The sequence below is a fragment of the Catharus ustulatus genome, chromosome 1 (assembly GCF_009819885.2).
Source record: "Catharus ustulatus isolate bCatUst1 chromosome 1, bCatUst1.pri.v2, whole genome shotgun sequence".
NCBI classification, from domain to species: Eukaryota; Metazoa; Chordata; class Aves; order Passeriformes; family Turdidae; genus Catharus; species Catharus ustulatus.
In genome coordinates this window covers 26,264,102-26,290,655 of record NC_046221.1, presented here as the reverse complement: position 1 = coordinate 26,290,655, position 26,554 = coordinate 26,264,102, and the positions used below count along the sequence as shown (strand labels likewise).

General features: G+C 51.2%; 2 protein-coding genes and 1 long non-coding RNA gene across 4 annotated transcripts in view; 1 reads left to right on the top strand and 2 right to left on the bottom strand.

Annotated features, from left to right (window-relative positions):
- The first annotated feature begins 11,845 nt into the window (after nt 1-11,845).
- DLX5 (distal-less homeobox 5) lies at nt 11,846-14,581 on the top strand. The gene is made up of 3 exons (XM_033066113.2): nt 11,846-12,328; nt 13,482-13,666; nt 13,890-14,581. Exons 1-3 carry the CDS (start codon nt 11,974-11,976, stop codon nt 14,220-14,222), a joined length of 873 nt encoding a protein of 290 aa, XP_032922004.1. The 5' UTR covers nt 11,846-11,973; the 3' UTR covers nt 14,223-14,581.
- A 538-nt stretch (nt 14,582-15,119) lies between these two features.
- LOC117002612 lies at nt 15,120-18,202 on the bottom strand. Of its 2 annotated transcripts, none has more exons than XR_004419321.1 (2): nt 17,948-18,202; nt 15,120-15,955 (listed from the first exon to the last, which is right to left on the bottom strand). It is a non-coding gene; the product is annotated as an uncharacterized LOC117002612 (long non-coding RNA). The 2 variants fall into 2 exon arrangements; XR_004419319.1 differs by lacking the exon at nt 17,948-18,202 and adding an exon at nt 17,311-17,456.
- Nucleotides 18,203-22,044: 3,842 nt separating this feature from the next.
- The window catches only part of DLX6 (distal-less homeobox 6), a 4,698-nt gene continuing 188 nt past the window's right edge, over nt 22,045-26,554 (bottom strand). The window contains exons 1-3 of the mRNA XM_033062913.2: nt 26,074-26,554; nt 24,957-25,150; nt 22,045-23,181 (exon numbers count right to left, since the gene is read on the bottom strand). The exon at nt 26,074-26,554 is cut by the window's right edge and continues 188 nt beyond it. Of these exons, the coding sequence (XP_032918804.1) occupies nt 22,930-23,181; nt 24,957-25,150; nt 26,074-26,434 (807 nt within the window). The 5' untranslated portion in view covers nt 26,435-26,554 and the 3' untranslated portion in view covers nt 22,045-22,929. The remainder of the gene's footprint in view (nt 23,182-24,956; nt 25,151-26,073) is intronic.

The window sequence follows — 26,554 nt, the reverse complement described above, 5'->3', positions numbered from 1 at the left end:
AGTTGGTCAAGTTCAACAACTGTCTGGGCGCTGGTCTGCCCATGGGATGTGGTGGGTGGTTGCCTTTGCTTTGCTTGCTGTTTTTTCCTTTTTTTCTTCACCAATGAAACTGCCTTTATATCACCTTGGGACTTCTCTTGCTCTTTTTGCTCTTCCTGTTTTTTCTGGTGGGGGAAGTGAGTGAGCAACAGGATGGGTTCTGAGATGCTGGATAAAGCCAGCCCATCAGGGATGTGAACTGACCGAGTTAAACACATGCTTCCCAAGTTTAAGGAATAGCTTGCATTTGCCTTACTAAGTTTGTGACACAGACTTTGCTAAGCTCTCTCATAACCAAAATTATTTCTAAACACCTCTCAAAGTCCTATTTCAAGCCAGGTGCTGTGGAGGATGTAGTAAAGGGTGAAATAACATGCTGCAAGGGCAAGCAGCCAGCTTCATTTGCTGCAGCACAGACACAAAATTTCATCTGATGGCTCTTACCCATGCCTTGTCCAGTGACTAAACTAGAGCCCATGATGATAAGCTGAGAATTTGCAGAAGCTGGGTGCTGACCTGGCTTGGCTTCAGGAGAAGGCCCTGGTTAATCTCCCCTGGCACCGGTGGGAACAGCCTGGCACCAAAGCCCTTCTGACGTGATTTGCTGATGATAATGAATTTGCCATGACATTTTCTTAGACCATGGTGTCTGAGGTTTACTTATCTTCATTAAGAGGAGTTGTATAATTTCTGTTTGGAGTACTCCGATTTCAGATTCTTCACAGAATCTGGAGATGTGCACACTTGCCACTGTGATTGAATACCTGTCCACAGTGCCTGGAGAGACACTCATGCCAGAGGATGAGTTTAACTAAGAGTTTGAAGAGTCAAACATTAAACTCATGGACTATGTGCACACAGAACAAAGCCACCTTTATTTGCTGGTTCTTAGTGGTTGTCCTGGATTATATACCCTTACAGTGCTAAATATTCAGACTGTATTATGGTTAAGTGAAAAGTGCTCCTGACAGGTTATATTAGCTTACATTAGCATCCACCTGTATCCTAAACACTTGAGTGTGACCATATTCTTGGTAGAAGTGCAGGGTTCCATCCACACAGCTGTCCCATAATGTGGAGAGTGTGATCCTGCCTTGAGACACATCTAACCCTTCTTCATGTCAGCAATGGAAGCTGAAGGTACTGGCCTAGACTTGAAACCTGGATTTTATGTGGCTAAAATAAGGCAAGCTGCAAAGACCAGGTTAATGAAAGTTACCGACCAGATTATGCCCAAAGTTCATGGGCACAACCTTCAAACAAGACAAAGGAGATTGCCTGAAGTTTCAGCCGCTGAGAAGAACATTTAGAATCCCAAAATCATAGAATAGTAGAATGGTTTGGGTTGGAAGTACCTTAAAGATTATTTATTTCCAATCCCCCTGCCATGGGCAGGGACACCTTTCACTAGACCAGGTTGCTCAAAGCTGCCTCCAGCCTGGCCTTGAACACTTCCATGGATGGGGCAGCCACAGCTTCTCTGGGAAACCTGTCCCAGTGTCTCACCACACTCACAGTGAAGAATTCCCTCCACATATCTAACCTAAATGTCCCTTCTTTCAATTTGAGCCACTACTCCTTGTCCTGTCACTACAGCTCCTGACAAAGGATCCCTCTCTGGCTTCCCTGTAGGATCCCTTCAGATGCTGGAGGGTTGCTGTGAGGTCTCTGCACAACCTTCTCTTTTCCAGGCTGAACAGCCCCAACTTTCTCAGCCTCTCTTCAAGGGGAAGGTGCTCCAGTCTCCTTATAACTTCATGACCCTCCTTTTCTAAGTGCCTGTCTGCTCTCAGGACTTGCACTTCATGGCCAGTGTTTGATTTCAATGACAGAGTAGGTTCCAATCACATTTTTTTAGCCAAAGTTGTTTTTTAACAAAAACTGCAAATTTGATTAGTCACTAGATTTCTGAGGGTTTTATCTTCAGCTGTCCATACTGAGGGAAAAGGGAAAAAAAGACAAAATAGTATGGGATTATGTATGGAAAATACTATGGAACCCTGATCAATCCATGTTGATATTTTACAACACATTTTCATTCTGTGATTACAAAATTTCTTTCATTTCCTTTATACAAAACAAAAGAACTGAAAGAAACAACTGAAGATTAAGTAAAATAATAAATTTCAGTGAGGAAAAATGTATGTTTAACATGACCCAAAAATTTTGTCAGAATTTCTGATTCCTATGGCATTTGGGATAATTATTGAGTAATAACTCAAAGTAAGTTTTTAAAAGATCCATAAAACTTTCCAGTGAAATAAAATCCTACCTAAAAATATCCCAACTTTTTGAGAAGTAGTTACATCACATCAGCACCTAAAATATTCTGAACTTTTTGAAAAGTGGTTGCATCTTATTAGCAATGGCTGAAAATCAGAAAGCAGTATTGATAATTTCAAGGGAGATATACTTTTCTGCAGTGAATGTGCAAGTTATTTCTTCTAGAGAAATGATGGTAAAAAAATTTCAATTTCATTTCTCAACAGATACTCAAGCACACTAAAACTCACCATCTCTGAAGATGCTGCTGATTCCAACTAAAAACATTTCTCAGATATTTTCAATTTTGACAAAATATTTTCATTTTACTAGGAATAGCTCACTAGGCTATCATTTATGTAAAATATGCTCCCCAAAGTAGTAAAGAAAGTGGAAAATCATTATTCACATTGTGATAAAATGGGGATCTGTTTTAAAATTTTTCAATTACAATTTGGATTTCTTCAAGAGAGTTTGAATACTCTTTTTTCCCCGCCTGTATGAACAGAATTTTCACTCAAAGAAATTCTCCAACATCTTAGGTACATTCATATATTTTTAAGTATGTCTATTGCTGTGTCAAATGTGTCTCACTGGAAAAGCTATTGATTTTTTCATTCTATTTCTTTAATTTTCCACTACTCTTGTGTGTTAGAATACTCCAGGTAGGTGCTGTCTGTGCTTCTGATTACGCTGTGTTACACAGCAGGGAAACCTCTTATCTCAGACTGGTTGCCTGGTTGAGGAAAAAAAAAAACACATTAAGGTTGTAAACACAGCTGTAGAAGAAATATTTTCTATTTCCTTGCTGTTTGTTTTAATGTACTAAAAAGACATAATTACAGAAGTTTGCAAAAATGCCAAAGTGTAAAACACAATAGTAGTTTGGTCTATGTGTTTCTATTATACATCTATATGTCTTCAGATGTAGCTTTAAACAGTCCAAGAAAACCTTTAGAAATGTCTTCTCTACTTTGAACTCTGATTTGCCCTCATAAATAAAGTACAGAATTTTCAGGAAAAAAAAATTTTAAATAATCTTAGTAAAGTATTAAGAAGCGTTCAGATCTTGTTCTTGCCATTTTACATGCCAGCTTGAAGATCTGTGTTTCTATTGTTTCCTTTTTGACTCTGTGCAGATACTTAAAAGATAGGATATTTGCAGAGAAAAAAGAATGGAGGTTTTGTAAATCTAACCACTGCAACTTCATTTGAAGAAAATGAAATCTGAACTCTGAAAGAAGACAATGCTTTGGTTTTTTTTCAGCTTGCAAAGAAGTAGAGTAATGCAATCCCTTTTATTTCCTATTTAAATAAAGGCTGAAGCATTTTCATCTGTGGCATGTAAAGTCTGCTTTGCAAAGAATAAATTCAGAGCACACACATTGTAAGTATTTGCCAAGAGCACTGGGTTTATATTGGTTGAGTAAACAGTACTATAATATCACAATTATAAAAACAAAATGTGCAGAAAAATGTGATTCTCACTCTTTTGTTAACACTCTATTAGTTCCTGAAGTCCTAGTGAGAAAAGATTAAATGTGAAGTCCTCAGTAAAGAGCTCTGCTCCATTCAAACTGCAACACCACCAATTACTTCACCAAAAAAAAAGAACTAGGTTTGATAGAGATCCTTAGTCCAAATTCTGTGCATGACCACCTAAAGCCATCTCCCCTGAAATCCTGTGTAAAATAACACTAATGACATGATGGTCACTGCAGTCTATGGAAGATTTCACCTTTTATATCACAGTGTGAAAGCAAACAAAGGGCTGCATAAAGTCCTTTTGACTGTGGCTGGAAAGGCTCACACTGGCACCAGTGTGCATTTGGATGACACTGTACCATCTCTTTCACTCCACCCACAACTATTATTTCGTTGCCCAGAATTGTTGTAATATGACTGCTTCTCTTAATAATCTCTGCATTTTATCTAGCTTCTTTTCCAAAGCAAGAGAGGATAATTGTCATCTTCTGTATAACATAGCCGAAAGGCTGAGGACGGGCTTAAGGGCAATGGCTTTCTCAGTCTGTCCATACCTTCTCTAGACTGCAAGTTCATTGAGTCACAGAGCCACAGCAAGCATGACGAGGTTTTCTCAGCTGCCTAAATTCAGTAACAAGTGCCAGAGGAATAAAAGATTTTATTCCAACCCATCACAGTGGAGTCCTCCAGTGAAATGGGATGGAGAAACAACACCTGAGAGCCAAGCATGAGCCCTGCAGTGAATGGGGTAAGGCAGAATCTGCAGCTCTATGGCTCCAGGTATTGAACCAGGAGATGAAACATGGGCATACAAAACTTCTGTCTACTCCCACTGAAGACAGAGGAGACCCTTCCATTGGTTTAGCAGCCTCATGGTGGTGATTTGTGTCAGGTGGGTTCCTGATGGAGATCACGGGAAAAAGAAGATGTGGCCATGCACACTTTGCTGTAAAGAGCTGTAGGGTTAACTGCTGTCCGTTCAAGTGATGAAAAGTCCCAAAGCCAGGCATCATCACACACACCTTTTCTAATACAGAATAATTCTGAAATCAGGGTGATGCGATGTTTTTTGGCAGCATGTGAGGAAAAAGTGGAACTTTTAATGAAGCTGACAAAAAGATTTGAAGGCCAGAAGGGAACACAGCAATCATTTGCTCTGGTTTCCTGTACAGCATAAGACATACAACCTTGTTTAGTCATGTCTCCATCATTCTTTTTGATTCTGCTTGATCCAAAGATCTCACTTGGCAAAGGAGGCATCTTCATAAGAAGTATGATGAGTCATGACGAAGCAACCATAACCTTTTGGACTTCTTTTCAAAAATTAATTTATGCTTTTTGAAAGAAGAAAGAAAAATTGTAAAACATGTATTATTTCTAATCCAAATTATTTTCCCTTAAATATGTTTAATGAAAATTCTTTTCCTTCTGTAGGTATCCACCCAGGGGATACTTTTCCTCAAAATATGTGCCTACATATTCAAAATCTGTCTCTGAAGAAAACCACCTTATTTCTCATTCCCAAACCAAGGCATTTTCTTAATAATAAAAGAACTAGCAGGCTTGCAGAAGCACAAATTATACAGCCCCAAGAGCTATTTTTCAGTCACTGACTAGAGAACATTGTGATGAAGAAATCTTAACTAAAGAAGAAAATAACCTCCATTTTTCCAATAAATTAAGATCTTCACAGGAATGTAAAATGAATCTTAAAGCAGAGCATCTTGATGTTTCTTGCAGCAGGCCCTCTTTCAAGGACAAAGATGTAATTCAAAGATGAAAAAATGAATACCAGAAGAAGAAAAGTATTTTCCTCTATGCTTATAAATATGGTGGTGACCTTACAGAGCCCCTTGAAGAGACAGCACTGACAACGCAGCCAGTGACATCCAACTTCCCTGCAGGGCTGCTCGCAGCTGCAGACTGGATTGTGAAAGATGAAAGAGAAGAAGGTTCCCCTGTACTGCACAGGGAGCTTTTAGGAGACCAAGTCTGAATTATGGTAGTGTACATGGGGAAAGCCAAGAGTGTATTTACTTTAGAAGTACTATTTAAAAGGCAAAGCTATAACTGAAGAACTGAACACAACGTGGGTTTGATGACAGATGCATGTTATTAAGTCATTTTGTAGATATATTCCACTGCTAGCTAGAGTATGTACTGTTGCTGGGTACATATTGATAAACTTAATAGGTAAGGCCAGGCTGACCACATAAGGAATAAGTAATAGGGACAGAACCACATGACAAGACATGTGCATTTGCCATTTTAATCTTTAACCTGCAAAGTGTCCTTGTCCCTTGTTCAGTGTCCCTTTTCATATTCACCACTCCTGTCGTTTAATTGCTGTTGTTAATTTGTTCATGGGTTTGTAGATGGTTGAACACTGCCTGACTTGAGCTGATTGCACAGGCATTAGCTAAGCAGAAGGTTTTGAGATTTTTTCCTAAGGCTGCCATCATCTGCAAATCCTTCAAGGACTAAATTATAAAAGTTTGGCTGACCTCTGTAGGAAAACAACTTATTAGATCATTATAAAAAGAGTAAAAGGAAAATCACAAGCTTAATTCCTGAGATTTGTAAGTTAAAATCCACAAGAGCCCGAAGGCAGGCTTTTCTGAGCCCCTCAGCCAGCAGCCCTACCCTGCCCTGCCCTGCTGAAAGCACACCAAAGGGCCTGAAGAGCTGTGCCTCGAATTCTTTGAGCGGTCATCTTTTAACAGGGATGTCAGAGGTCTAGGAAAGCATTCCTGTGGCATTGGGATGCAAAGGGATTTATCTCACATCTGAAGTCCTGCAGAGAGGCAGCAACCCTGCTCCTATCTGAGATGCTGACAAGTGAGTTACAGCTGAAGGAGATGTGACAGGCAAGAGAGAATAAGCAGAGTGAATGCCTGTGCTGGACATGAATCAACCCTCTTCCTCAAGGAGCAACTGCCTTTGGCTACCCAGAGCTAAAAGCTACAGCAATAAATTTTAAGGCCTGAAAAGATCATTACTGTCATCCAGCCCAGCTGCCCACTCATCCAGGATGCTGGATTTCCTGGAGTCGTTCATGCCTGCCCCTCCTGCTGCCACAGCTGAGGTCCTTTCCTCTTCTGCTCTTGGTTGGAGGCCCTTCCCAGTATGTCACTGCCATCACTGTCTGCCCTGCCAGATGTCTGCAGTGCCCTCCCTGTGGCACCGCTGCTGGGCAGCAAGAGTAGTTAGAGCAAATATTTTCCCTGTAGTGTTTCTGGCAAGGAGAGATTTTACATTCAGCTCTCCAGTGCTGCTGGCTCATGCTCTGCTCCAGATCCATGCTCAAATATCTGTTATGGAAACCTGGGGCAACTGCACAGGGAGCCATGCTTCTGCAGCTCTCACTGACCCAAACTGCAGATCTGGAGAGGGCTCCATCTGGTTTGTGTCTTGGCTTTTTTTAAAACCACTGGGCCTCACATCAGTTGAAGCATCTACAGTTATTGGAATAACAACATCCAGCTACCTGAGGAGCAGGCAGGTAGAAGAACACCTCCATTGTGAGAAGTTGGGTTATCTGATTATGGTTCTCTGCTGGACTCCATGACCTTAGAAAGAGGCCAGTATTACATTTCAATGGAAGCATATGGGCTAGAAATGGGAAAAAAGACTAGAACTGGCTTTTCCTGAAACATCCTGCCCAGCCCAGAGCACATCTCCATATTTGTTGAGATGGGTCACATCCATGTTGAGCCCATGGAAGAATAACATGAGTTCACCATGAGCTCATGTGGACAGAGCTCCAAAAGGTAAAGGAATGGTTGAGTTCATTGAATATTTTCCTTTCTGGAGGAGCAGGTCTTGACTCAGTTGGGACTGCAAGGCAATGCCCTGCCTTGGGAAGGTTGTGATGCATCAAGAAACAGCTAAGCAACTCCTCAGCAACCCTCAGGAAGGCACACCCTGAGAAAGGAGGAAAGGGGAGATGCAGCCAGGAGCCTTGCATCTCCAGGAATCTCATAACATCATCTTGTCCCCCAGCTGGTTCAGTCTGCTCCAGCTGACCTTAACAAGAAGCCCTAGCTCCCCTCTTCACTCACACTGGTGCAATTTGGGGTAAATAGGTGCAAGTGTACACTTCTCCTGTCAGCTCCTTGGCAACTGAAAAAGACAGTCACAGGCTGCCCTAAAAAGCAAATTCTAATTCCTAACACTCTGTGTCGTGGTTTTTATGCACTGTGCAATTTACAGGCTGGACAAGCAAGGCCAGCAGAGCCTAGTCCATCAGCCATGGAAATGCCAAAGTGGCAGGTTCACTTCATTAACTGGAGGCCCAGTGTTCCTTGGGCACGCACAAGAAACTGGAAGAGAAAAGGCTGTTCCAGGGGTGGGAAATTACCCTTTTGGACAGATGAACCTTTTGGATGGAGGGCTGAAACAATGCCTGCACCAGTGCTTGAGGGGCCACACAGGCTTTGATCCCAAGTTCACATGTGCATCCTTCCATCAACACAAGTGGTGACCTTCACAGGAACACAAACATCCTTGCCTTTAGGAGTGACTTAAGTTTCCCAAAGCAGAGCATGTCGTGCCTAGGTGGAGACATGCCCATTTTCCTCTCCCTGAACCAGCTGTACCCAAAGCCAAAGGCTCTTCAGAAAGCTACTGAAATGTGAGCAAAAAGTCTTAGATGCCTTCCCTGAGTTTTCTGTCAGGTTTATTTCTCCTTGCCTGCTTGCAATTTCCGCTTTCCAAAATCTTTTCCTGCATTTCTGCCTTTCTTGCTGTCTTGTGGGCATCCTTCTGGGCAGTTCATTAGCCCTCTCCACTAGATCTCTGACAGTTCTTGCCCATACTGAAAATTACAAGAGATTTTACTTTGCAGCAGAAATTTATGTTGGCCTTTGGTGAGAATACAGGGAGTTTCAGTCCCTTTGCCTCTTCATTCTGAAAACACTCTCCTAGGTAAACAAGTCCTAAGCCTAGCATGAGGAAAGTCCTGTTGTTGAAGTTGTTGAATGGCAATCACCATTTTCTGATGCTGTAAAACAAGAGTTAATCCGTGTTTCCACTGCGGAGGGCTGTTTGGGGCTTTTTTTTTTTTAAGGAAGGGAAAAAATTTCCTTTCATTCTTTGCCAGCAATTTCCATGCAAATAAAGTTTCCCAGCAAAAACTCGGTGCCCAAGAGAGAATATTTTATCCAGAAAGCGAAAGATTTTCTGCGAACAATTGCAAGATTTTATCCAAAAGTCTGAGAGGCTCATCCGAAATATTTCTCTCGTTGGCTGGAAACAAAGCGCTGCAGAGCGAGAGGGGACGGAGAGCCCTGTGCGCACCCGGGCGGAGGGTTCGGCCGGTGGGGATGCTCCCGAGCAGGAGCGGGGCAGGGCGGGGCGGCCGGCAGGACACAGCGCCCGGCCCGCCGCGGGGCTCGGTCGGGGCCCCAGCGCCGCCCCCGCGGCAGCTCCCAGGCGCGGGAGGAACAATCGCCGCGTTGTCCTGCCGCGGCCGCCGGCCCGGCGGCTCCCGCGCCCCGGTCCCCGTGCCCTGAGGGGACAGCGCTGGCGGGGCCGCCCGGCTCCGCGCCCGCCGCCGCCGCTCAGTCTGGCCCCGGCGGGGGCGGCGGCGGCGGCGGGGCGGGAGGGGCGGAGGCGCGCAGGTAGCGCGGCTGCGCTGCGGCCCCGCGGCCACGGCGGGGCGCTCTTGGCACGGGCACGGCGCGGCCGCCGGGACGCGCGGACACGGCGCCCACCGCCCCGAGGGACAGCGGGGCTCGGGCCCGCACCGGCCGCGGGGCCCCGGGCAGCCGCTCAGGCGACGCGGCGGGCATGTGCCGGTAAACAATGACCATATTGTGAAATGGAAAACAGACTCCGGCTCCCTCCGAACCGCCCGCTCCCACCGGATGTGTTAAATAAAAACCGCTGGGGGAAAACAGCAGAAAGGCAAGAAAATCGGGTTCGGGCTGGGAAGGACCGGGGGCAGGAAACCCGCAAACAGGCGGATTTGTGTGCCCCCAGCCCGGTAATCCTCTCACGGACTGCAATGGTGGCGGATGTCTTCAGAAAAAAAATCAGCTTGGGAGGTTTGCGGTTGGATCTGTTGGGCTTCTGCCTGTTTTTTTCTTCTTAATATCGAAGCTTTTTTCTTTTTTCTTTTTTTTTTTCTTTTTTTTTTTTTTTTTGTCCCCTCTGCTACTGAATAAAACAAGAGGAAACTTTCCCTGCTGCAGAGATCCAGATTTCCCCGGTGAGCTGTACAAGCAGCCTGTTCGGGACGCCTTGGCTGGGACCCGCTGCGGCTCCAGAGCTGCCGGGGCTGGGTGCGAGACCGGCGCCCAGCTCCTCTCCCGTTCTCTCCCCTAAAACGGCACCTTCCTGCCCGGACGTGTTGAAGTGCAGTGCCCTGGAATTTATGACACAAATGGGCTTTCCTCCCCCTCTCCCTCTCTTCGTCTGCTTAAAACCCCTACCGTCCCTTCCAACTGGATGTAAACCGGGAGCTTTAATAAACTTACTCTCCCCTTCCTCAGTCGTAAACATAGAGCCCTCTCCGGTTCCTCTCTTTGCAAAAAAAAAAAAAATTTAAAATAAAAAAATAAAATAGAGGGGGGATAGATATTTCCAATGGATTTAAGCAAGTGATTCATGTAATGAAATGCTTAGGGATTTGTTTAATGTGATTTTATATGAGCTGTGGACATTTCCAAAGCAAACAATAAGTTCAAGTACAACATGCACGGTTGTGTTACAAGTGTTACTCAGCTGGCTGGGAGATCTTCGGTGAGCAAACAGGCTAAATCTGGAGAGTAAACAACTTCAGAAAAATCTACAACTCCAGGTCACTGAAAACAGCCTTTTATTTGTTTTCCTTAGTGTCTAGTAAAATTTGATCCTTTTTTTTTTTTTTTTTTGCAACAGTGCTGTAAAATCAGCAGGGACGGGCATCACCAGCCCGTGGCTCGCCCCGGCCCAGACACAGAGCGCGTTGCCCGGGACCCAGGTGTGTGGATGGGCGAGAGAAAACGGGTGCAGGTGAAGGAAGGAGGGTGCTGCTGGCCGGAGTGCTGCGGGGAGGATACCCCCGCACAGCGCCAGGCTCCTCCATGGGGCTGTCACACGTAAAGCGGGCTCTTGAGGCAGCCTCCAGGTGGAGAAGCCCCAGGACGGCCTTGCAGTGGTCCTGCCCACGCGTGAGGGTGATCTGAGCTCCCTTCGTGAGGGGCTTCTGACCCTGGGCCGGAGGCGGACCGGACGGTGAGCATCGCGCCGAGGGGATGAGGAGCGCACGCTCTTGGGGCCGAGCGGGCAGAAGCGCACCTGGAGGGGCACCAGGGCTGGCGAGAGAGTCGAGGGCTCTCTAGCCACGGGCATCGTGCCACGGGCAGGTCGCCTTTCGCCAACTCCGCGGGGTGGGCCCCGTACGGCCACTAGCAGCTCCCCACACCCCCGCGGCAGGGTATTATGCCGGGAGTCTCCTGCTGGCTGCGGGCCGTGCTAGGGTCTTGGAAATGCAGGAAATGATGTAACTAAAATTCGAGGTACTGTGGGGTAATAGGGTTTGCTGTATTTAGCGCGGAGGTCCTGGACGTTTCCCCGGGGAAGGAGGACGGTCCGAGGGAAACAGCACGGTCAGACGTTAATGGGTATTGTCAGCAGATCAGAAATCGACTCGGGAACCAGGAGCGCCCAGGGTGGTGTTCCCAAGCCATCAGCGTAGCCAAGGGGGACCGGACGGCAAACCCGAGCGCCGTGGCTGCAGCCCTCCCCCAGGGCGCTGCGGGTGGAGGTGCGGGGGCACCGCGCTGGCCGAGCCCCCTCGCCGGCTGCAGGGGTGGGGGGAGCCGGAAACCTCCCAATCGCGACGCTCCGACTCGGAGATTGCTGTTGGTATTCACTTTAAAAAGAGGTTGAATGGGACTTTTTTTTCCTCTCTTTTTCCCCTCTTTTTTTTTCTTTTTTTTTTTTTTTTTTCAGCCGAAGCTTTGTTGTGCTAAACTAGTTGGACGAGTTAGGGTGTCGCTGCTCCCGATTGCTCTGGCCAATGGAACCCGATCCACCCTGCTGTGCGTAAGAGCGCAATTAAGGATTTAACCAAGCCTATGCTGCGCCCCAGCCAGCAGTCTGCCGGAGACAGACACCGCGCCGCAGCCTCCTCCCCCAGACATGTCTGCTTAGACCCGAGCAGCCCCGCCGCCAGCCCCAGCCCGCCGCCGGCTCCGAGCTATGACAGGAGTATTTGACAGAAGGGTCCCCAACATCAGATCCGGCGACTTCCAAGCTCCTTTCCAGACGGCTGCAGCCATGCACCACCCGTCCCAGGAATCTCCCACTTTACCCGAGTCCTCCGCTACGGATTCCGACTACTACAGCCCGGCGGGGGGAGCCCCGCACGGCTACTGCTCGCCTACCTCGGCTTCCTACGGCAAAGCGCTCAACCCCTACCAGTATCAGTACCACGGCATGAACGGATCTGCCGGGAACTATCCTGCCAAAGCCTATGCAGACTACAGCTACGCCAGCCCCTACCACCAGTACAGCGGGGCTTACAACCGCGTCCAGAGCTCCGCCAGCCAGCCAGGTGAGGGCCGGGGGCTCCCGCGGCTTTGGGGGGACTGGGGGAGCTGGGGACTGGTCCTGACCCACGGACCACGGGGATGCGGCTTTCTCTGAACCAGAAGGGAAACAAATATTAAATAAATAAATAACTTTCAAAATTGAAAAAGAAAGAAAGAAAGAAAAAGAAAATAGGGAAGGAAAAAAAAAAGTGGAGAACTGGTTTACTCTTCTACTTCTTGTGGCCAGCCCGCATGATCTAAACTACAAATCGTAGGACTAGTGCTTCAGCGCTTCTGTCAGCTGCCCCGGGCCCCCACGGCTACCTCCCTCCTCCTTCCCCCCGCAGGAAGAGGGAGAAAATAGCCGAGCCTTGTTGCGTGTCTCAAACTCAGGTTCGCGGTGTTGAAGAAAGTTTCCTTCCCCCTGTGCTGGAGGGGCGGGGGAGGAGACTGGGAGGGGGAGACCAGCCGTGGCGGGGCTGCGAAGCCGGGAGAGTTTTTTACCAGAAAGCGTCGCGGTTTTAGTGCTTTACTTCTTTGTAACTTGCTGTAGGGAAAAAGAAAATTTTTTTTTAAAAGGAAAGAAAAATAAAGAAAAGGGGAAAAAACAGGGTCAGAGAGGGAAAAAAAAAACAATCCCGTGGTAAAGCCAAGCGGCTGGGGCTTGGCTGGGACGAGTGCGGTCGCGGCGGCGCTTGGGGACATGCCGGCGGCGGCAGGGGGATGGCGCGGGAGTGCAGAGGAAGTGGTCGATGCCTTGGGTCCGACTCCGCTCCGGACAGAGCTCTTCCCAGCAGGGCCCCAACCATCCTCCCGACGCCCGCGGTGGCCGCGCATGCCCTGCGCTCCCGCCCGCGCAGCGCTGCGCGCCCGGCAGGATGCCCGGGGCGGGCGTGGGAGGAGGAGAAGGAGGGCCGGGGGTGGCCGAGGCTGGTGTGGAGGGAGCGGGTTCCCCCCCGTGTCACCGCGGGGAGCCGGCGGAGGCTGCGCGGGGCCGCCGCCCGGCTGCGGGAGCCCCGGGGGGAGCCGCAGGGGCCCGTCGGGCCGGCGCCGCTGCCCGGCCCGGCCCGGCCCGCGGGCGAGATGCCGCCCCGGCGGCGCAGGCTGCGCGGCGCGGAGCGGAGCCTGTCCCTAATTTAACGTCTGCGTCTCTCTCCCGCTCTTGCGCCCGTGCAGAGAAGGAGGTGGCGGAACCCGAGGTGCGAATGGTGAACGGCAAACCAAAGAAAGTGCGCAAACCCCGGACTATTTATTCCAGCTTTCAGCTGGCAGCGTTGCAGAGGAGGTTTCAGAAGACCCAGTACCTCGCCCTGCCCGAGCGGGCCGAGCTCGCAGCCTCCCTGGGACTCACGCAAACACAGGTACCGCGAGCAGCTCGGCTCGGCCCGGCCCGGTCCGGCGGGTCCTAGACCCGGGCTCACCCGGCGCGGCGGGAAGGGCTGGATCGGTCCCCGCGGAGGGGCGGGAGGGCGGCGGGGCCCCGCAGCCGCGAAGCACCAGCTCGACAGGCGGGCATTAATGGTATCGCTTTCCCTCCCCACTCCCTCTTTCCTCCCTTCTCCTCTCCTCCCGCCCCGCTCCCAGGTGAAAATCTGGTTTCAGAATAAAAGATCCAAGATCAAGAAGATAATGAAAAACGGGGAGATGCCTCCGGAGCACAGCCCCAGCTCCAGCGACCCTATGGCCTGCAACTCTCCACAATCACCTGCGGTTTGGGAATCTCAGGGCTCGTCCCGCTCCCTCAGCCACCATACCCACGCACACGCTCACCCTCCAAACTCCAACCCGTCCCCTGCATCCAGCTACCTGGAGAGCTCCACTTCCTGGTACCCGGCTGCCAACTCCATCAACTCCCACCTCCAACCCCACGGCTCCCTACAGCACCCGTTAGCGCTGGCCTCTGGGACGATTTATTAGAGCCTGACCCTACTATTTTATTATTTTTTTTGTTGTTCCCTGGACTCCTGTGTTTTACTGTTAAGGAATAATAACGAAAGGAATGCATATGGGGAATTTTTTAAAGGGAAAAGAAACAATCAAAAAGATTAAAATGTGTAAAGCTTGTGCATGTAACTTATTGCATTTCAAAGGAAACCCTTTTTTATACAATACGGACATTTTTTGGCTCAGCTGTGGACACTATCATTGGTGCCTTGAAATCTATGACCTCAACTTTTCCAGAGACTTTTTTCAATGTTATTTTAACCCTGTAAATAATTGTAGATAGAGGAATTAAACTGTATATTCTGAATAAAATAAAATTATTTCGACCAAGATAAACGTTTCCAAATTACCCCTTCTTCTATTAATAAGAGGGAAAAAAAATACAATACTAATTTGCTTGCAGAAAGAAAGTGAGGAAAGAGGATGGGAGCTGGGAGTTCACATTCTGTTCCAGTGCCGTGCAGTGCCACCGCAGTCCGGGCGGGCTGGCAGGACCTGGTCCTTGCAGGTACCCACGGGCTAGCCGAGGGGCGGCGGTGCTCTCTCCCCGCCGGGAAAGGGGCTCTGGCAAGACCACGTACATCTTATTGCATAGTGCTTTAAGCTGAAGGGAAAGCTGCCCATCCTGATGCCAGAAAGCGAATCTCTCGCCTTAAGCCGCCCTGAATCCATTCCTGAGAGCAATTAGCGTCGAGAGCTGCACACTCCACAGCCCATCAGTCGCCCGTGTGCGCTCGGCTAATTATACAAATTACGTTTCCGTCAAAGGGAGCCACTAAATATGAGAAAAGAATAAAATGAGGGCCCCACTCCCCTCGCTCCTGCTAAAAGCCTGCGGCAGCTTCGACTGAAGGAGGAACGTTTCAGAGGTACTTTTATTGTTTTTGTTTTATTTCTACACGATTTAGGGAGAAAAACCTTGCGTCAGTCACTAGCGCTGCCCAGTGCTGGAGGCACGGCTTGGGCGAGATGGCCGGAGCGCTGCCCACTGGCGCGGACACTCGCATGGAGTGTGGGCTCTCTTCCAGTAGAAGTCCTGGTCCTCGGGGCCCCCCGGCGGCGCACCTTCCCACGGGGACCCCCATCCTAGGGGGCAGTGGTAATTCACGGCCGTGAGGGGTTCGGCGACAGCAGTGAATGTGCCAAAGGCGTCGCTGGAAGAATCCCCGAGATGAAAGATGCCCCTCCGGCAGCCGAGGCGGCGGGGAGAGTGCTGGAAGGGGGGAGGCGAGGCCTGAAAAGGCACGCTCCTGCCCTGGGGCGCACTTACCTATCTCCAGTCTTCCTCCCCGCTGCCCTCCCCCTCCTTTTCTCTCCTTCCTCTCCCGCCTGCCATGTTTTATGCGTGTGCGTGAGTGAGTGTGGAGTGCGCAGTTTTCTCCCCAAAGAAAGAAGCCCGGGTTTGCTGTTTTGTAACAGGTTTGGGGGTTGGTAAATGTCTTGCAGTACAATAGACCAGTTTGTTCGGTTGTGCTCCCTGCACGCCGGGGAGGGTGCGGGGGTGCCGGAGGCAGAGCGGCGGGGGCCGCCGCCGGCTGCCCACCCCTGCCCGCTGCCGGAGAGCGGCCGCGCTGCCCCGCCGCTCCCCATCTCTTCGCCGTTCTGGGGACCGTCCCCTGCTCAATTAACTCGCAAGGTTTCAGGGACTTTCCGTGACTCTGGGGCTGACGAAAAGCTCGGCTTCATCTCTTCTGCTAACTTGCACCCTGTGCAAAAAAAAAAAAAAATTAAAAACTCGACCCTTTAATTTTCTTCTGCTCTTTGCCTCATTTCCCTTTAGACAAGCATTCAACCTGCAGTAAGAGATTCTCCCCTCCCGGAAGGTCACTTCCCTTTGCAGAAAGGTTTGGACACAAAGATGTGGGAGTCAAGTGGGTCCACCCACCCCTTTTTTTGAGGAGCTGCTGCGGGGCTGTTGGGTTACGGTAACCTGCCGAGACCGGGACGGCCCGGGCGGACAGCGCAGCAACAGCTCCGGGAAGGCGGAATGCCGGCAAGCAACATGCCGGGCAGAGATGGGAATTCACACTGCGGCCGCTGGACTAGGCATCGCTCGCCTCTCCAAGCCAGCCGAGTCAGCTCGGCTGGGTTTCCATGCCGGTCCCTCTTTCTGCTTAATTTCTCCTCCTTCCAGGGCGGCTTGGTGTTGGGCAGGTCGAGAAAAGCCTGGCATCCCTCCCCTAGAGAGGACAATAAATGCCCTCGCCGGGGCTCCCCGTGGCTTAGCCCCAGCCTCGATGAACACTCAGCGTCTGCGGCCGTCCGGCCCTCCGGGAGAGCCCCAGGCCGAGGGGGATGCTCCTGTGCCCTCTGTCCCCACACACACAGGCAGGCAGGCACACACAGGCAAGGCAGGCATACCGCGGCGCCTCTTCCCGCCTGGGTGCACCCCCTGGGCTCCGGCGGCGGCCAGAGGGAGCCTAGCTTGGCCAGGCCTCCTCCCTTGCTTTCCCGGGAAAAGGATGGCATGAACTGTCCTTTGTCTGATGCTGGGTTTGGGCTCGGCGGATTGCTGGCTCGGGGCTTTCCCCGCCCCTCCCCCTCTTCCCCTCCCTTCTGTTTTCCTGGCGGCCACTTCCATGTGGAGCCGGGGCAGTTCGGGGAGCCGAGAGGAGCCACATTCCTGTGGGTGCCGAGCGGCTCCAGGGCTCAGCCACAGGGCCTGACACACACACACGCACACACACACAGAGGCGCGCAGACACACAGATACACAGGCACAGAGCAGCCTGCACCCCCGCTTCTCCAGATCGAGCGCTCCGGACACTGCCCGCACCCCCGGGGCTCTCACACCCACAGCACATCCACCCCCGGCTGCGCTGGCCCCCAGCTGGGACGCACACCTCCATCACCCACATCCAGACACACACAGAGCCCGCCGCCCCCACCTACGGTGGCGGGAGGAGCATCTTCGCTTCCGCCCGAGCCCCCCGTCCCTGCCCGGGCATCTGCCCGCACCGCCCGCGGCCAGAGCCTGCAGCCGGGAAGTGCTGCCTCCTCGCCAAGCGCCTCGGCTTTCCTCCCGCTCCTTCCCGGGGAAAGAAAAAACATCCCCTCCAACCTGTCACCGCGGCAGGGCAGCCCGCTTGCCAGGCGTTCCTGTCGCCCTCTTACTCCCCTCGGTCTCCCTCGTGCATTCGCTTCCCCGCGGCCGCGCTGCCTGCGCGGGACTCCGCGCTCTGCCCGCTCCACCGCCGGCAGCGCTGTGTCCCCAGAGTGCATCCCACATGTGGTATCAATTAAAGATTTCTGCCACGCAGTTTTGCGACTGACAGACTTTAGGTGTTTCGGTTGTGGATTACGGAAAGGAGATCTATTGCTTCAGGAAAATCGGGGAGAGGGGGAGTGTGGGAACCCCTTCTTCTTGCTTTCAGTCATTTAAGTGATTGCTTGCAGTAACTCAATAACCTGTTTTATAGGTCAGATAAGAGCCGTGAAAATAGGAAACGCGAAGTTTACATTAAGCCTCTACTTCTCTCTCTTCTTTTAGGGAGAATCTGTGTCACATCAGTTTAATAGTACTCTTTGTTCAGTGGCGTGTCTATTTATATGCGATTCAGGGAGGATAAACAATAGTTTATCTGCCTAGAATACAGACCTGATCAATCCAGCCACGCACCCACTCCCCGGCTGTCTGTGAGAGCAACTTCCACTGACACGACCTTCAAGGCCACGAGTAAAACTCACGGTTTCCTCACCTTCTTATTCACCTTCAAGTGAGGGCCCAGAGTGCCGGCCCCGGCCAGAACCTGCGATGGATTGAGCATTTGGCGAAGACGAGTTTGGGGGTGGCTTCTCACTCCTCTCCCTCACGCCTGCCCCTCGGCACTCCTCAGCCTGAGTTTTGCAGGATGGCTCAGCCAGCCTCCCCCGGGCCGGATCCTGACCCGGCTTCGTGCTCTGCAGCGGCATCATCTGCCCGGCTGCGGAGCTGGCCCTCCCATTCCAGGAGAGCTTTACGATCTCCTCGATACGCACCGTATAGCACGTTTTGTAGGGCTTTCGCCTCGCGCTGTCCACTGAGCTTTCTTTCATTCTCCTGGCTTTTACTAATTCGCACGGGGAAAAGGGCTCAGGCTTCGGGCTGCCGGGAGCGGCTGCGGTCGGGAGAGGCCAGCAAGGGCCGGGGCGGCAGCCCTCCTGCCCATGGGGCCGGCCCCGGGCGCTGCATCTTCTCATCTGGACCCTGCGGAGACTAACCGGGGACTAACCGGTCGGGCGGCAACCGCGCTTTGATGATTTAGGTCATTAAAAAATGAAGCGGGTTTGTGTATTTCGTGTCCAGGGTTAATAAAAGTTAATCAGGAGTCGAAAGCCAACTAGCCCAGTGAGTTAACCTCGCTAGCTGCAGGTAGTCCTGTCAGCCAGGCTCTTTTGATTAATTAATTACAATCGAGTCGGTTCTGCGATAATTTCCCTAAGGACCCCTGAGGACCGGTCCAGCGGGTGCGCGGGAGCGCAAGAGGCGCCGGCTCCACAGCCCGCGCGGAGAGTGCCCGGCGCTGGCGTCCCGCACCCGCGCTCTCCTCCGCCCGCTTCCGAACCTCCCGAGGCTTCTTGCCCGAAAGTGACGTTCAGTCACCTGAGAGGAGGCACAAGACAATGGCGAGCCCTCTTTTGGGGATGGGTGGGGAGCTCGGGGATGCCTCGGGTGCCAGGGAGAGGCTGCCGGGAAGAGCCGAGCCGAGAGGCGGACGGATGCAAAGCGGGAGCCGAACCAGCAGTCCCTGACTGCACATCAGGCTCGCAGTCGTTGAGATTTGGACACGTAACGCTGCAGACCACTGATTTGCTATTTTCTTAATTCCCGCTCTTCTCATTCCCTATGAATCAAACAGTCTTTTGTCCTTCAGAGTTTGATTTGATCGCTACTGTTCACATTTCACTTTTGTATTTTTCCCTCCCTATACCATTACTCATTGAGTGCCCCGTGAAATTACAATCGTACATTTTCAACTCAGCAACCCATTTGCAGTGCAAAAATAGGGTCTAAATAATGGCTGAATTAGCCCTACTGGACAGTTTCAGATGTAACACTCTGTAATAATTATATTGCAGGCTGGATTAGGATGCTATTATCATAATCTGGACGTTTACAATTATCTGTAATTTGCAAAGATGCGCCAGGTCTTGATTACAGCAGGTTTTTTTTATCAAGCTAACCATCACTAAACAGTGACAGTAATAACAGCTAATTTTGCTGGCAATATAAGAGGTGCTGGGGTGTGCAAACAATTTCACACCTGGATGTGCTCACTCAACCAAGAATATAGAGAAAGAGCTTCTGCCCTGAGACTCAGAAAAATATTCTCCACTGCTTCTGTTCAGTACAGATTTCTAGACCCCGATCCTTGCTTAGCAGATTTTCAGAGGGGTAAGTTTTGGGGCTCGCTTGGGTTTGGGGTCGGTTTGTGATTGCTCTGCGCCTTGCCCGTCGAGGTACGCTCCGTCTTTGCTCCCCCACATTCGCGGTCATTGTCGCGCAGGTGGTTTTACCTCCCAGGGCCGGACCCCGACAGAGAAGCGCCCCCTTTTCCCCGGTGCTGCCGGGGGCGGCGGGGCGGGGATGCGGCCGGAGACCCGACGGGCTGCCGGAGGGGCGGCGCGGGACTCGGCGGCCGGCGGAGAACCCCTGCGAGCCCCGGGCCAGCCCGGTCCGCCCGTGGCCGCAGCGGGGCGGAGGCAGCGCGCCTTTCCGCAGCTCTCCGCGGCCCCGGGGCGGTGCAGCCCGGCGGCGGCGGGCGGTGCGGAGCCGGCGCTGGCAGCCCGGCGGCAGGTTTGGCTCTGGCGTGGGGAGCTGCCGCTGCTCCATCCATAGATGACGCTGTTTCACGAGAGTCTCCCGGGGCGGCTGCCGCGCGAGTGGGAGCCGCTGCTGCCATTCGCTCCCACCCCGCTCCCGGCAAGGCCTACCTTCCCCACCTTCTCCCACTCTACTAAGCTAATGGGGCTTTTATTATTGTTGTTATCGTTTATTCGTTCTCTTGCTTGCTTGTTGGCTGGGCTTTTTCTGAGCCTGTTTGAGGAATCACTCGCGGGGGTGGAGGGCATGACACATCCAGAGGTTTTCCGCAGCGGCACCCACGCGGGGCGTGCGGGGGAGGATGAGCTCCCCGCAAGCCCACGAGAGGCAGGGAACCCCCGGTTCCCCCGGGCCGCCAGCGCGGGGGCGGGATGCGCGCTGCTGTCCCCGCTGCGCGCACGCAGCGAAAGGGTTAATGCTCCTGCGGGGGCCGTGGGGGCCGGGACCCGCCGGGCCGGGCTCAGCTGGGCCGGGCTCAGCTGGGCCGGGCTCCCCGGGCTGCGGGACTCACTCGCCAGGGCATCCGCCGCCCTTCTGCGAGGCGAGGGGGAGCCCGCACAGGGGCCGGCATGGGGGGGTGTAAAGCGGGGTTTTCTGAAAGATGCACACAATGCTGTTGGTTTAAATGTATGGTAGCTTTCTCTCCAGTGCCATTTGAATAATTCAGTGAGCCCCACTACCAGCTGTACTTCTGAAGCCTCTTCCATTCTTTTCAGCATTATAATTTTGGTTAATTTTCAATTTTAGGCCCTACGTCTCTGCAATTTGTGTATGAATAACAGAATAATTTTCCTCTTTTGTTTCGCCTTTCCTGTTCCTGAATCTAAATAAAGATGGCTTTTTAGTATTAAAAGTGGAAGAAAATTACAGGTAATTATCTTTGACGGTAAAAACGCTGTAATCAGCGGGCTACATGAAAAATTACTCTAATTATGGCTGCATTTAAGAGAATGGAAAAAAACCTTCTTGTGGATAAAAACCTTAAATTGTCCCCAATGTCTGCTTCAAATTGGATGGCACTGCAGCTGGAGGCTTTGTTCAGAATTGATCCTGGGGAGCTCTGAACCCAAAGTTTCACAGTGGGAAGGGGAAAAAAAGAAAAGAAAACATTTTTCCTAATGTAACAATACGAATGGTAGAAAATGACAAGACTGATCGGTTTTAAAGCACTCTGAAGACTGACTGAGCGTGGAAGTTGCTCAAAAAAAACAAAAACAAACCAAAAAACACCCCCCAAAAAACTGGTATATTGGTAAGTAGTCTTTGCTTTGTGTCTAATTATAGTGACTGTCCTTTTGCACGACTGTATGTAGCTGTCATTATATGGAGCACTCTGAGGATCTCTATTGACTTCTGATAAATGGCTCAGTGGTTTCAAGGTTCATAATTTGAAGGATGCCCAGGTCTCTAGCCATTAATTCTCGCAGTATGGGGCACCCAGCTTGGATGAGGAAAAGGCTTTTCATTGTCAGTAGTTGCTGTGCTTTCCACAAGCCGGTGCGGCTGAAGCTGGCTGGACAGCGTGTTGTGTGCCTGGGCACCTCTCAGGGCTTTGCAAAACATTCCTCAGCTTGCATTGTCTGCTCTTTAAAACAAAGGAGGGCGCCTCCTTTCTTAATAATTTGGAGTCTCCAACCTTTGGGAAGAAAGACAGGGCTCTGAGCTTTGCCTCGGCGAGGAAGCTCAGCTCAGATAAGGAGCGGAGCAGTAAAATCGCAGCAGAAATGGCCGGGTGATTAGGAACTTCGTCTAGGTGTATCTTTGTGGACTCGGTACCTCCTGTCTTTAAGTCGTAGCCTTAAAACCAACTAAACCATCATGTATCCCACCCCACTTAATCTTTTCTTTCTTTGCTCTCAGATATATGCTTTGGTAGGGGTGTCTGTGCACTCAGGCGAGCTGGGCACAAGGATCCCTCTGCCCGGACTGATCTGGGGGGCAAGTCGGGGCAGGTGGGGATCCGCTAAGGTGAAGAGAAATAGGAGCCAGGCGGGCGTTTTGTGGCTTTTACTCTATATATGAAAGAAGACAAAAACATACAAAGTATATGTACAACTAAAATTCAACAATATATACAGAAAGGTTGCTCGGGGAAAGGTCCCTCTCGCTCAGTGGTTGAGGCTGCCGCCGGGCAGCGCCGAACCTTCCTTCCCCAGCCCGCGGCGGCGGGTCTGGCCGCGAATCCCTCGCTCTGTCTTTACTGCTCGTCTCCGGGAGACTGTCCGGCTGTGTGCGGGTGCGGGTCTGTGCGGATGAGGGGGCTCTTCGAGTGAGAGACGGTGGTTTCTTCTGAGCCGCAGCCCATTACATTTTGAGAAAGCATGCAGATTTTGCTTCGTGGTAATGTTCTAATCTTACAGTATATTTGCATTTTTTTAACCAGTTCTCCATTTTTCCCCAATCTTTTTTTTTTTATTTTTTTTTAAATCACTTCTGTCTTTTAATCCTTTCCCCAGTCCGGATTTGGTGAATAAAAATGAAGGAGCTTTGACTAGTCTCTCTTTCATCATGTAATGTCTTTAGCTCATTAAACAAGTAAAAACGGCTGCCATGGTAGATTCAGGTTCTTGTGGGCAAAGTCTGTAAAAAGTTTGTTTTGACGTATACTCCACAGAGAAAGAGGCTGGTGCCTTGGAGTCCAAAGGAAAATATCCTAAAGAGAAGTGTCTTCTGTGCGCCAGAATGAAAATTGTGTCTTTCTGTTCAAGATCAATCGCTGAGGTTACTTTAAAAAAAAAAAAAATAAAGCCACTCTGTCTCTTTGCCGCATCTACAAGTTCACACAGAGCCTGTTAGCTGGCACGGCTTGGCAAAGCAGGGGAACTTCTTGCCATGTCGAGACGAGGCGTTCTTGGGAGATTATTTCTCTTGGACAATTCACATCATTTGTGGTCTCTGCATTGTGTCTTGATGTGGAGAAGAATACCAGTGAGAATAGCCAGGCATGTAGCTGTTTGGAGGCATATTGACTCCCTTGGCAGAGGCTGAAACGTCCCAGACTGGAGGCAGAGCTGGAGAGCGAGGGGAGAGGGCAGCGGAGCCGGGCAGAGGGTCGCTTTCGTGGGGGTTACTGCCCTGCTTCAGCAGCTTCTTGAATTTGGAGCGCTTGTTCTGAAACCAGATCTTCACCTGTAAACCGAAACGCATTAGATATTAGGCTGCCGTCAGCGCCCAGGGCACAGCAGGGAAGACCCCGGGGGTCTAATCTGGAGAAAGTCTTGAGGGCACACGCCAGTCGGGTGTGGAATTTGGGATAGGGAGAGGGAAAGGAGGGGTAGCTACGGCTGCTCTCGGGCTTTGGATGCATCTGGAGAGAACAGGGGAGGCAGAGCAGAGCTGGAAAGCGAGAGAGATGCAGGTTTTAACCTGGGACGTTGTTTTCTCTGGGCAGGCCAGATTGTTATGGCTGAAACAGACCACATGCTCTGAGGTCTCCTGTTTTAGCGCCTCTTTCAGAATTTTGGAGGTCATTTGATCATTCGGGCAAACTGTTGTCAAACATGGGCAATCATATGATTTTGTGCCAGGAGACAAGAGCCAATAGACAAAGGGCATCTTACAAAGAAATCTCGCTTCTGAAATCCTCACGATCAGATCAAGCAGTCCACGCTGATGTGGCGAGGGAGGAGGCAGTAATGGAAGCAGGATTGCGGTTTTATATTAAAATGTATTATTAAAGAAAGAACAATTTTATTTTCTCTGCGAGTAATAGTATATCAGAATTGCTTTGGGTCTCATCCTGCTCCTAACCCAGCAGAACTCCCGAAGAGGGAGCCTGCACTCAATACCATGTGCAAGGATCCGGCCCACTGACAGATCAGAATTATTATAGAAATTACACAGAGGTAAGACATGTATACAGAATGTATTTTTTGAAACAACCGAACAAAGAAAACAAATGCCCCACGCGTATTTGACCTCTCAAACTTTGCAATCATAATGTTAGGGGATAAGCAGAGCTTCTCCTCTAGCTGCAAGATCAGGATCAGGCCCCTAAAAAGAAAATCTATGTATGCGAGAGAAAAAGGGAGACAACAGTGAGACAGAGCGTGCATGCTGAGGATACTAAAATCCCATTTGCAAAACCATCGGGCCCATTCCCATCATAAATGTTTGCTGAGTATTTTAAAATCGCTGTCCGGAAGAGACTGTTACCAATGACATTGATAAAATCCTGAAGTTATTTGTTAAGCTCATAGATTCACATGATAACATTTTGCCCGAATTGATCCCATCTATCCATGCACTTCTCCACAAACCCAGCCTGGTAAGCCTGTAATGCCTCATATGTCTTTCAAGCTTAAATTAGCAGAATGGCACAGCTACTCCAACCACACTTAACTATGGCTTAACCTGCCATAATTTTGTACACGGCTGTCTTTGATCTCCAGATCTATTATCACCTTCCGTACATTTTGCCCAAGGCTAACCACTGCATTTGCGTTAGTCATCCAGGGTGAATTAACTATTGATTTAACAGGTATTTCCTAACGCGTTCCTGCTTCCCCTCTACCTATACACGTTGCTACGAGGCAGCTTTGCTTCTAGCTCTACCTCAGGCCCAGTGATTCCTTGCCTTTGTTTTGTTCTCCTTTTCACAGCTGGGCAATTGCATCTCGGTGCTGGAATTATCCGAAAATACAGGCAATTTTAAAACGTTATGTGTGGCATCAAAAGGCAGCCCTTGCTCGCAGAGGGCTGAGGGAAGGGTGCTCTCAGCTCTTTCTGCGGTAGCCCGATCTCTGTCGCGCGTTAGGTGAGTCCTAGCACAGAGAGATGGGAACCGTGTGCGTTACCTTTCCTACCGTTCCCGACAGAGGCCAAAATGTTTAGGGAGCATCATACTTTGCTTGGCCTTTGTTGCTCGAGCAGGATTTCAGCGATTTGGGATTCCCAGTAATTACCTGTGTCTGGGTAAGTCCTAATGAAGCTGCCAGTTCAGCTCTCTCTGGAAGTGCCAGGTACTGAGTCTGCTGAAAGCGATGATTTAAAGCCTGGAGTTGTAGACTAGAGTAAATGGTTCGAGGCTTCCGAATCTTTTTCCCTTTTCCATTAAATCTGATTTCACCGTTTTCAATCACTGTGGTTTTTTGCTGATCTGCAAGCAAAACAACACAGCTGAAATATCGCCCTCCTTAGCTATTAAGCGCGGGTATTTTGGCTGCCACGGCTCCTAAAAACGCCAAAGCCTGTCCCGACGCCTGTTCAACCCCACGGTGCAGGCACAGGCTGCGTCTCCTTACAGGCACGCGCCGGTACAGGCTGCTGCTTGGGAGCTACCGGGAGAAAAAACAGCTGTCCGGGCATAGTGGGCACGCTCTCCTTCCCAGGAAGAAAAAAAATAAAAATATTTTTAAAAAATTAAAGTGCAGCGCTGGCTTTGCGAAGGTATGCCTTGTTCCAGGGCCGTCCAGGTTTTACTCGGCTAATTGACTTCGCGTCGCCAGTTTGGTGGTCAGTGAATCACCAGTCCGAGACTTTTAACAATGCTTTCTCACCCCCCACCGCCGCCCCCCTCCCTTGCCCCTCTGGATGGATATGTACGTCTTCCTGCAAAAAAAGAAATACATAAATCAGACGGCCCCCGAGCGGAATGCGACCCGTTCGCCTGGAAACTTTCACTCCTCAGGTGTTAGCAGGAATTTTGCCTAAAGCCGGTCCCGCCGTAACAAAGGAGCGCCGAGCGCAGCCCCTTGCCGCCGGCCGCGGGGCGAGCGGGGAAGGCGCCGGTGCGCAGCGCCGCGGTACCGCCGGCAGCCGCCGCTGGCGCGGAGGGAGCGCGGGGCCCCGCCGCCGGTACCGCAGCAGTAGGCCCGCGGAGGGGCCGCGGAAACAGGCAGCCCCCCGCCTTCTGTCCCCGCCGTCCCGCGCACCCAGGGCCGGCGCCCGCCTCGGCGGGAGCGGGGGGCACGGCGCGGGTGGTTGTGCAGGTGCCCGGAGGGGGGGCCGGGAAGAGGCCCCAGGGATGGAGGGAGCGGGGGGAGAATCTGGCGGCGGGTTCGGGAAGCGGTGCCGGCTCACCTGCATCGTCCGCCCGCGTCTGGCTGGCCGCGCTGCTGTTGTGGTAGGACTGGAGGTAAGGGCTGTGCTGCGAGTGGCTCACGTAGGGGTAGGCGGCCAGCGAGCGGTGGTTGTAGGAGCCGGCGCTGCCGGAGTAGGGCGAGCTGTGGTGGTGATGCTGGTGATGCGGGTGCGAGCCGGCGGCGGAGTGCAGGCAGTGCAGCGGGTAGTGGGCTCCGGCCATTGCCGGCGAGCTCTGCTGGGAGTGGGGCGGCGGCGGCGGCTGCGGCGGCGGCTGCTGCTGCTGCCCGAACTCCATGAAGGCGGATTTGGAGGAGTCTTGCGCGTCCAGCCCGTCAGCCATCGTAGTCATGGTCATCATCAAAGTTTGGGAGGGAGAGCGCGGTGCTCCCCGGCTCGCCCCCCGCGCTCTGCCTCCTCTCTGCCCAGCCACCGCCGCTCCCCTTACCCGCCGCGGCACCGCTGGAGAGGCGGCGGTGAT